The sequence below is a fragment of the Fistularia commersonii genome, chromosome 8, assembly GCF_037954325.1.
Source record: "Fistularia commersonii isolate RoL2024-O1a breed Wild chromosome 8, RoL_Fcom_v1.0, whole genome shotgun sequence".
NCBI classification, from domain to species: domain Eukaryota; kingdom Metazoa; phylum Chordata; class Actinopteri; order Syngnathiformes; family Fistulariidae; genus Fistularia; species Fistularia commersonii.
Window position 1 is genome coordinate 5,023,228 of NC_141291.1, and position 9,471 is coordinate 5,032,698.

At 44.1% G+C, this 9,471-nt stretch overlaps 1 protein-coding gene and 1 long non-coding RNA gene across 3 annotated transcripts; both read right to left on the minus strand.

Annotated features, from left to right (window-relative positions):
- Positions 1-511: 511 nt before the first annotated feature.
- Positions 512-3,447, minus strand: xrcc2 (X-ray repair complementing 2). The gene is made up of 6 exons (XM_086150311.1): positions 3,375-3,447; positions 2,403-2,484; positions 2,278-2,313; positions 2,033-2,182; positions 1,435-1,705; positions 512-1,025 (listed from the first exon to the last, which is right to left on the minus strand). Exons 1-6 carry the CDS (start codon positions 3,393-3,395, stop codon positions 722-724), a joined length of 864 nt encoding a protein of 287 aa, XP_086006437.1. The 5' UTR covers positions 3,396-3,447; the 3' UTR covers positions 512-721.
- A 720-nt stretch (positions 3,448-4,167) lies between these two features.
- On the minus strand, positions 4,168-8,118 carry LOC147231678 (uncharacterized). 2 transcript variants are annotated; one of them, XR_015106450.1, is made up of 4 exons: positions 7,741-8,118; positions 5,782-6,302; positions 5,583-5,669; positions 4,168-4,733 (listed from the first exon to the last, which is right to left on the minus strand). It is a non-coding gene; the product is annotated as an uncharacterized LOC147231678 (long non-coding RNA). The 2 variants fall into 2 exon arrangements; XR_015106449.1 differs by having other exon boundaries at positions 4,168-5,669.
- Between the last annotated feature and the right edge of the window lie 1,353 nt (positions 8,119-9,471).

Sequence of the window (9,471 nt, forward strand, 5' to 3'; positions counted from 1 at the left end):
TTATGAACATATATACAGATAAATTGTTACAATTTACAGTAAGTGGGTGAGATTTTTAATTAATTAATTAATTTATTTTTTAAGATTTTAAGATTCCCTGTGGCTGAAAAAACTTGTGGACAACCAGGGACTTGTAGTTGTCCCTTTTGCAAACCTGTATCCGTACCTTTACCAGTTCAGACCCCCCCCATGATCAAGTAATTTTCTTTATTCACTAGTATTTCCCTTTATAGGTGCGTTTCTGTTTTTTATCAGCAGCTTATTCATTGCATTGTTTTCAAAATAATTGGGGGAGGATGCAACAGGCAGAATGGCAGGAAATTACCTTTAAATCAGCACGAAAAAAGCTCGTAAAGATCAACCCGAGCGAGATGAATAAAACCACGAATCTTGTTGCTCTAAAAAAGAAAATCTTCTTTGTTGCGTTTATCTTTCCACTAAGTCATGACATCTCAAGTCATGCTGTTCATTGACAAAAATAAAAATATTTAATTCAGACCAGACGCAGTTCTGAGTCAGATCAGGGATAGGATTTATTATCACAGAAATATCTCAAAATAATAAAAAAATAAAGGATGTGCAGTGAGAATCACTGGAACATTTAGCACCTCAGTCTTTTTGAAATGCGACCGCACTGGTTGGAAACCAGTTTTAAAAAGGCATACAGATAGATTTTACATAAACTTCCTAAAGTTTTCTCAACATAATCGTCAACTTTAAGTCATAGAAACTCTACACCGCCATCTGTCACACAGAAGGAGCTGGTCCTGTGAGAAGTCTTGGACGAGCACGAGGTGCAGTGCACGGTGAAAACCTGCCGCCCCTTTGGTTCCTGACTGCCTCCTGCCGCTGCCGCCGCCGTGTTACTTAAAGGCTCTTGCTGGGAGCAGGTCGCCCGGTACGTCACGAGGCGTTGCCAGGAGCGGCAGAGGTACGGCCGGTCGGACTCAGAGGAGGCAGATGAGGGTCCGCTGTGGTTCCTCCTGATGGCGTGGCAAGACGCGAAGACAGTGAGTCTGTAATCCCTGTGAGGAAGAATCGCGTATGGGGTCAGTAGCGACTGAGTAACCCTGCTGATGTCCTCCTAGAACTTCTCTTCAGGAGGCAGAGAACATGTCAAATCCAAACTATACCACTTTGGTTGTGGTATAGCTTTCCACAGAACCTCCTGGGATCACTATAACCTTCGAAATGAGCAGACGAACACCACGATCAGTAGAACCTCCAAAATGATCCACTGAAACCTACGTCGGGACCAAACCAGAACCGCCTTCAGGTAATCTAGAATCTCTTACAGGACCAAGTGGACCTCCTACTGGAGCTGTGAAACCTCCACAGGATTATAAGGACTTCGTTATGGGCAAATAAAACCCAGAAATTCCTGAACGTGTCATCAGACCCTCATGTTGAACACCTCTGTTCAACGGCAACTACCTGAGCAGTCGTCCCAGCAGGTCTGCAAACTTGCTCAGCCGCTCTTCCTGTCTGGAGACGCTGGCCCCCCCCTCGCAGCGGTCCAGCCAATAGAATGCAGAGATGCTATCTATGATGAGCAGCCCCAGCTTGGGGCGTGACACCAGCGAGGTCTCCAGGTAGTGAAGGGTGAGCAGGAGCTGGGAGGACGAGGAGCATTGGACCACCAGGAGTCGGGACAGACACGAACGCAATGCTGCTTCATCTGAACCAGGGGAGCTAGTAGAGGGCGCTTGAAGGAGAGCGGAGAGGGCGTTTTTTTAAATGACTAGAATATGATCGAAAAATAACATAAAAATCAAGAAAAAAAACGACAAACGAAAACTGTATAAGATAAACTTTATTGTTACCCATAGGGGAAATTCCTTTGTCACAGTAGCTTAACGGTTATAATGTCGGTTATAAAAACGGTTATAACGGTTATAAAAATGATAAAAGGAAAATAAATATGAATATAAAAATAAATAGAGACAGAAGACAGACAATGGCAAGACTATATAAAATGTAATAATATAAATATATAATAATACATAACAAAAAATATGTATAAAAACTATACCAGCGTTCAGCCTGCTGTCCAGGATGGTGACCAGCCGAAACATGTCCAGACTGATATCTGTATCTATGAACACAACATCCACCTCCAGACCCCCAGCCGTGGCCGGGAGCAAGCAGCGACAGAGTACATGGTAGAGCAATTCTGTCTTACCTGAAAAAGAAACCACACACACACAAACAAACACACACACACAAAGATGACGGCTGCAGTTTTCACATTGGCAGCCTCCTGTCACCTGATCTCACCTGTTCCCTCCGTCCCATATAGCTCCACCACATCCCCTGAAACGACACAGTTCACCGAAGTCAAAACAAAGAGGTCATGCGGGCGGCAACGGATATCTTCTGACGGAGTGGACGTGGTAGTTCACCATGGTTTGGACCTCCATCATCAGGAAACAGACGAGGTTCAACGTCTTTCAGGCAAGGACGCGCCTCCAGGCGAGCGAAAAGCTGACAAGTTAGACAGGCGATTACAACTGCAGCCCATAAACCTCACGTTTTACTGTATGATGACCATATAACTACTGTAAATAGTCCATGTACAATATTTTTTCATACTCTTGTGCACTCCTTATCTTTCACCTTAAGACACTTTAAAGTCTTCACGTGTTACTCAAGACACTATTTATATATATATATGTTTTATCTGTTTATACAGTTTTCTACAATTATTTATCATTGTTATGTTTTTCTTGTAATTCTGGTAAAACAATTTCCTTCAGTTCAGAATAAATAAAGTTTTTCTTATTCTTATTCTTATGCTAACAACAGCACAGATAATCATAGCAGGTACTCTGCAAAAAGCTAAACTTTTTTTTTTAATGCTCCTGTTTCAACTTATGATTTTCATAACTGCTATGAACAGCTAGCTTTTTGAATCGACATTTCCCCATTATGGCACGATTAAAAGCATTTTTTTTAAATATTCTATTCTGTGTATGATTTAACCAGCGCTATGTATTAATGCTAAGTGAAACAGCGCCACCTGTGGATCATTACGCAAGTCGACACGATCAGTGAAATATCCATTACAAAAGAAAACAAACCGAATAGGCTTTCTGTTCCACACAATGTTTACTTCACCGCGATGTCAGAGTTTTAGGCTCATTCGTAAACCCAAAAAGGTCGGAATACAATTTAAAACATATATCGAAAAGTTGTATTTGCCACCGTATGACTCCGAAGTCATGAACACAAGGCTAGCTTTTCACTTTCCGTTTGATAACTGCGAGTCTTATTTTTAAGTTCAGAACACAAACGAAAAGATTTCAGCGAATAAATCCAGGTAGTTAAAGTCAAGCTATCTTAATTTGTTTATCCATTTTTGTGAAGTCTCTCACCTGTACGCCGCTCTCGGTCATCTTAGCATCAGCTCCATCTTCTGCTATTTGTTCTTACTTCCGGTTAGTGACGTTTTACCGTAATGACATTTTACCGTAATGGACGGTTTTTTAAGAACGCCCTTTGAATACCGAGGAGCGCTTGTTTTTTTACATTAATTAATTTTCTTCCGTTTTTCAAGTTATAAAATAAATTCCTTCATTGCTACTTTGCTGCATTGTCTGATTCTATGCGGAATAAATATAGAACCTAATGGATAAAGCAAATTACTTGAACAGCCTTTTATGGGATCTGTTGTCATTGCTGCTAAGTCTCAATCAGCATTTTACAAATAGCTTTTTATATGATGTCTTGGCTACATTAAGAAAATTTTGCATATTATGAAATCATGGTTAAAGTAAAAGAAATGAAACCAGGAACTGATTGTCCAGGCAAGAAGGTAATTATACTGAATTGTATAAATAACCAGTCAGATCGTCTGCAGAGGTTCTCAGTCATGGTGAATTCTTGCCGAAATCTTCTTGTCTTGGCAACTGGACTTGAATTTCTTCACTTGAATATTAGTGATAGTTGTTCACAATACTTGTATTTAAGCATCAAATTATTATAAATGTATTCACTTTTGATTTGTATTTGAAGACAAAAAAATCACATTTAAAATTCTGTCTTTTTGTCAATTTCATGAAGAAATGTTGATAAAAGTCATCACCTGCATCCATATTAGGCGGATAAAACAAACCTCCGATGCACAAAATAGTATTGTTTTGTTGAACGTGTTGTTTTATGTAGAAAACAAAGACAACAACTGAAAACTCATTTGACATGGAAAGATGAACACATACAAGACACTCCTATCAGTTCCAGAGTATCAAAATCAAACCAAAGATTTATTAATTCCAGGATTGCAAAATTACTATTATGCAATTGTAAATCCAAATGTTAAGAAGTAACATGAAAAAAGCACCTAATGATATCGGTCCGAAACCTGAAGGCTATGATCTCAAATTACACAGGCTTTTGACAGTTCACACTGATAATGTTAAAAAAAAAAAAAATCTGCCATCAAACATTTGCAATGAACGAATGATGTCGGCAAAAAAAAGGATAAAGTGCAGTCTTCATTGGTGGCTCGTGATGCCGCTCATGGCGTCAGGTTGTAACACGAAGAAAACTTTGACCACAGCACGAATACAAAGTTGTTGTAAAGGCGTAAAAATACAAAAACAAAATGGAACATAAGCCGTTTTAAAAGAACCACTCAGCTTCTTCCCACCTGAGGTCTTTCAGGGTGTCCTGCACACACTTGCTGGTGGGACGCCTCTTCGCCATCAGTGACATCCATTTGGTGATATGATTTCCTTGACGGGCACAGAAACATGGTGCAAGTAGCAAACTTGGCATAAGTAGGCTAAGAAGCAGCAGTGATTCAGAGGTAAGAGAAGCGTGCGTGTGTGTGTGTGCGTGTGTGTGTGACAGTGATCAACCTTCAACCTCGAAAAGGTGCCTTCACCAAGGAATGAGCTCCATGATCATCTACTTTAGCTGCTGGTTTAGATGCTAATAAACGGGGCATACTGACATTCCAATGTTGGAACAACAAGCTTAGTTCTTATTAGCTAGGTTAGCATCCACTTATATTGCATCGTCTTGCTGACCCTAAAACAAGCAGTATCAAACTATGAATGATTAGTGGCTCGAAAAATGAAAAGAAAAAAAGAGAAAACTGCCAATATGGCGCCACAGTGTGAGAGGGAGCTGTGACCTTAATTGCAAAGACACTCGCAGTAGTTTGACACTACATGGGGCTAAGACCACAACATTACCACTCTGCGGGTTTCTGTAAATAAAAAACACAGACTGACCTATTCTTGCCTGCATGACCTCTAATGTCCCATCCCCTTGTGCTTCTTCAGACACCCAGCTGCTCCATGCTACGTCCTGATTGGCCTGTTCTACCTGCTTTTACATTACACTACAGTCATTTAGCAGTTGCTTTTATCCAAAGCGACTTACAAAAACTGCTTGATGGCGAAACTGAGGCCTGTCTCTTCCTTTCTATCCCTAGATACATCAACCATCTGTGTTTCCCTGAAGGTCTCATCGCCCCCTTGGGTCTCCTGCGAGATTTTCTCTCCATCCTGATTGGGTGACTGGCAGTCATGTGACACCTCTTTGGACTTGAGCAGGTACTTAAGTGGCAGGCTCACCGTTGTCCCCAATGGCCTCCTCAGCTGCTCGCTCACCCTTACGTCCTTGGACTTCCCTTGTGTTTTGCTGCCAGTGCTCCCTCGTCCCTGATAGGAACCCACAGGTACAAATGTCAGGAAGTTTATTCAAAACCAATTCTTTTCAGTCACATGTGCTCCTCCTCCTCTACCAGCATCTTCTTGACCCCCATCTACTCACTCTGCTGCTCCTCCTCCTGATACTTCTCTTCACCTGCTTTCCCATCACGCCGGCGCTGACACAATATGCGAGCAGTCCGCCACATCTTTCGGGTATCTGTTTCTTGGGAGGACAGTCCCCCTCCTTGACCCACCGACTTGCACCTCCGCCTCCTTATGAACAGCCACCGGTGAAGAATTATTCCCACCCCTTCTCCCGCAGTCGTCTCCCCCCTTTGGGTACGTTGGATCTGTTCGCCCATTTGTTCAGGTTCAGTGTCAATGACATTCTTGTCAGCTTCTCCCCGTTGCGTCTCAGTACCTTCGCAAGGCGGGACGTGTTGTTGCTGGCCGACCTGCGGCAGTGCCTCTTTGACACAGTCGGCTCTCCTCTTCCTCTTCGGGCGCCGCGTGTCGTCGGCTTGTCTCCTCACAGCGAGCTCAACGTTATCCGGGATGCACTGGGTCAGTTGTCGGCTGTCGGCACGGACGTCTCGCTAAACGTGCTGACAGTGTCAAGGTCGCTCCCACTCTTCCAAAGAGCTGAAAGAGATTTGAAACGAGAATAAAGGATCTTCTTAACTGGCTCCGAGGCTGAGAAGAAGAAGGTTAACAAGGAGGTCAAATGTGACATAAAAACGGCAATTGAATTTAAAGAGCGAGGTTGCCCCGAACCCTTGCTCAAGGGGACCTCCGCTCAGCTTAGCAGAGGATCAAAAATATGGGATCCGTTAAGTCCCCCCCCAGTCGTTCACCCAACCAGATCTCAGAGAGCAACTAATCATCACTCTCTGATGACCTCAACTCTTTCTTTACTCGGCTTGAGTGACAACGGCTCCCAGCTGGAGGCGTTAGCCGGACAGCTTTGCCCTGCCCTTCGACACAGAGGAGTGAGAGCCCTGAAGAAAATGACTGACAGGATTTACGGGCGGAGCCTTAAGCACTGCGCCGAGCAGCTGGGAATAGTACTACATCTCCTTTTCCAAAACTCACTATCCTGCAGCACAGTGCTCCAAATGTGGAAGCCCTCTACAGTGATTCCCGTCCCAAAGAAGGGCACTGCAAAGGTGCTGAACGACCCCTGGCCTGTGACTCTCACCTCTCTGGTGATTAAGGCCATTGAGAATCGTAAAAACTCACATTACCAGAGTACCTGAACGCCTGGTTTATCCTCTCCAATTTGCGTGCCGGGCAGGCAGCGGTTTGGTTGATGCTAAGATATTCATCACTGACTCCGTCCACAAACATCTGCAAACCCCCACAACTCAGTCAGACTCCTGTTTGCAGATTTCTCCTCCAGCTTCAATACCCTTCAACCCCATATAATGATTTGAGAAGCTGACGACCCCAAACACCTCAACCACCAACTCATCTGGTAGATCGTGGATCCTCACTGAGAGGTCACAGAGGGTGCTGGTGAGCAACACATTATCCAACACCCTCTTCACCTCAATCTGCTCACCAAAAGGCTGCGTCCTTTCTCCCTGCTCTTCTTTGTCAGATGACTCAGGTCCACCCATCCGATGACGCTGTCCTCTTGTTGATTTTCTCGCTGGCCTTTGTACAAATATTTATAGTTGTACAGCCATTTGTATCCACTTCCGGTCTATTATAAGGCTGTACAGTTTTATCTACAAATGCTGGATCTCCTCTTGGATGCTAATGCTAATGCAGTGGCTCTGATTCTCCAATTGCCCCTCTGGGACAAATGAAGTGATTCTTATTCTCCCTGTGCCCTCCAAATGCACCTCTGGGAAAAATAAATTATTCTAAATCTCCTGTGTTATTTTGGAGTGCTTGTCGCTATGGGAACACACATCAGCAATCGAACTTTTAATTTGTACTCAAAAAATTCCAGTCCTCCAATTCCGGACCTCAATGACAACTGAAACAGGAAACTCGTCTGAATGATATTCACTATTTCATCGCAAGGTTTGTTTCTTTATACATATTGAAAGAACAAAACACACAAATTAATTACCAGGATGGTGTTTGAGAGATCTTTGGTCCTCCACCTCTTCCTCTGCCAGATGAGGGCCGAGAGGAGCACTGAGTCCGGTGAGAGATGCTGACACATCTGCAGGAGGTGTGTTAGAAGCCTCGCAGCGCCGCCCTGCAGGGAGGGACACACCAGGTAATGGACTGGGGAGCGTCTCACACTGTGGCGTTGTGTTCGAGGGCAGGTAAGACTCAAGCAGGCAGGAGGGGATGTAGGTCCTTTTCTTTTCCAAGTTGCAACTTTGCAGAACTGCGCCTCCACTTGCTTGGACAGAAATGGACTTCCACACTACAATACCCGGTGCTGAACACACACACACACACACACATGCACACAGGATATTAGAAACAAGAAAAACAATGCAGCTAGCTTAAATTGGTGGAGATCCCCTGTCTCCCCCGCAGAGTGAGCAGGTTCTGTGAGAGACAGATAACAAAAGACATGTGTGACAGAGCTGCTGCTGCTGCTGCTCGTGGCATTTATATTACATGGCTTCTTGGAAGGATTTTACAGGGGGGGGGGGAGACATCATAAAAACATCCCCAGGAGTTATGTCATGTTAAAGGAGCTGTGCTGCTCAAGGAAGCAAAGACAAGCAGCTGTGACCTTCCCTGTATAAAGAACATTTACAGTAGCCGGTGTATCCATGTTCTCCCTTTCCCTCACGAGCCTCTGCGTGTGATAAATGTAGGAGTTTGTCGGATCGAAACAGAAAATTGAGGCCGACTATCCGTCCCCACTCGCCGGTGCAAAGTCTGTGTAATCCCCAGCCGCATCCCGCGTGCCGCCCAGCAGTTCTTTATCCGGTCGGTTCACTGCATAGACATGCCGATGCGTCGTTGATGTTAACGTGCCACCGAAGCAACACATTAATGTCCATTCACAAAAGAGATGCCGGCAGAGATGCATAAACTGCCTTACTGCAAAGTTAATTAAATTCTTTAGAAATCAAACAGACTCGGGGCAAGAGACTTATTAGCAGTGTTCAGGATGTACCCTGCCTCCTGCACGCTCTACTATTGAACCCTGGCTAAAAATAAATCTGCATCAGCTGGAACGCGAGATTAATCCAGGTCATTGCTTATGAAAATTGTCAGTATATTCATCTTGTCTGATCTACTGTAAGGGCACCTTGTGAGGTTTGACAAGGCACTCTTTCCTCCATAGAGCTTCTCACCTAGGAGAAGATGTTTTTTTTTCTGTGTTAGCGGGAAGGGGGGGAGAAATGTGTTAGGTAAATGATACCAAAAATAGCGACTGGATGGCGTTGAGTGCCTTACACAATCAGTGTAAAGAGGGCAGTGTCTGTCTGAGGACTGACAACGAGATGAAAAACTTGGCTTGAAGGACCTCAATCTCACCCGATGTCAAGCTCGGCCCCTGAGTCAGCAGTTCCACCCGTGTACCGGCATCTCTCCCCTCCACTGGGTCACTCTGACAGCCCACCTCCCTCCTCCTGGGCTAATTGGTCGCACTCATACCGTGCGTGAGCATCTGAAACAAAACAAAGAAAACAAAACATTGACTTATTGAAAACTATTCTTGTTGAAAATCTTCTTGTCTTGGCAACTGGACTTGAATTTCTTCAGATGCCAAGACAAGACGAGTTCAGCAAGAGTTCACCATGACCTGGATGACTAAGAACCTATTTGGACGTGTTATTGGAAACGAGTTGATCCCGAAACAACAACATGGAATAAACAGAATTAAACA

Excerpts from the sequence above, each read along its gene's own strand:
- xrcc2 (XM_086150311.1), bottom strand. The coding sequence starts at position 3,395 with ATGACCGAGAGCGGCGTACAG. Across the intron at positions 1,706-2,032 it reads GGACAGCAGGCTGAACGCTG|CGCCCTCTACTAGCTCCCCT; the intron begins GTATAGTTTTTA and ends CTCTCCTTCAAG. Across the intron at positions 1,026-1,434 it reads CTGCTGGGACGACTGCTCAG|GGATTACAGACTCACTGTCT; the intron begins GTAGTTGCCGTT and ends TCTTCCTCACAG.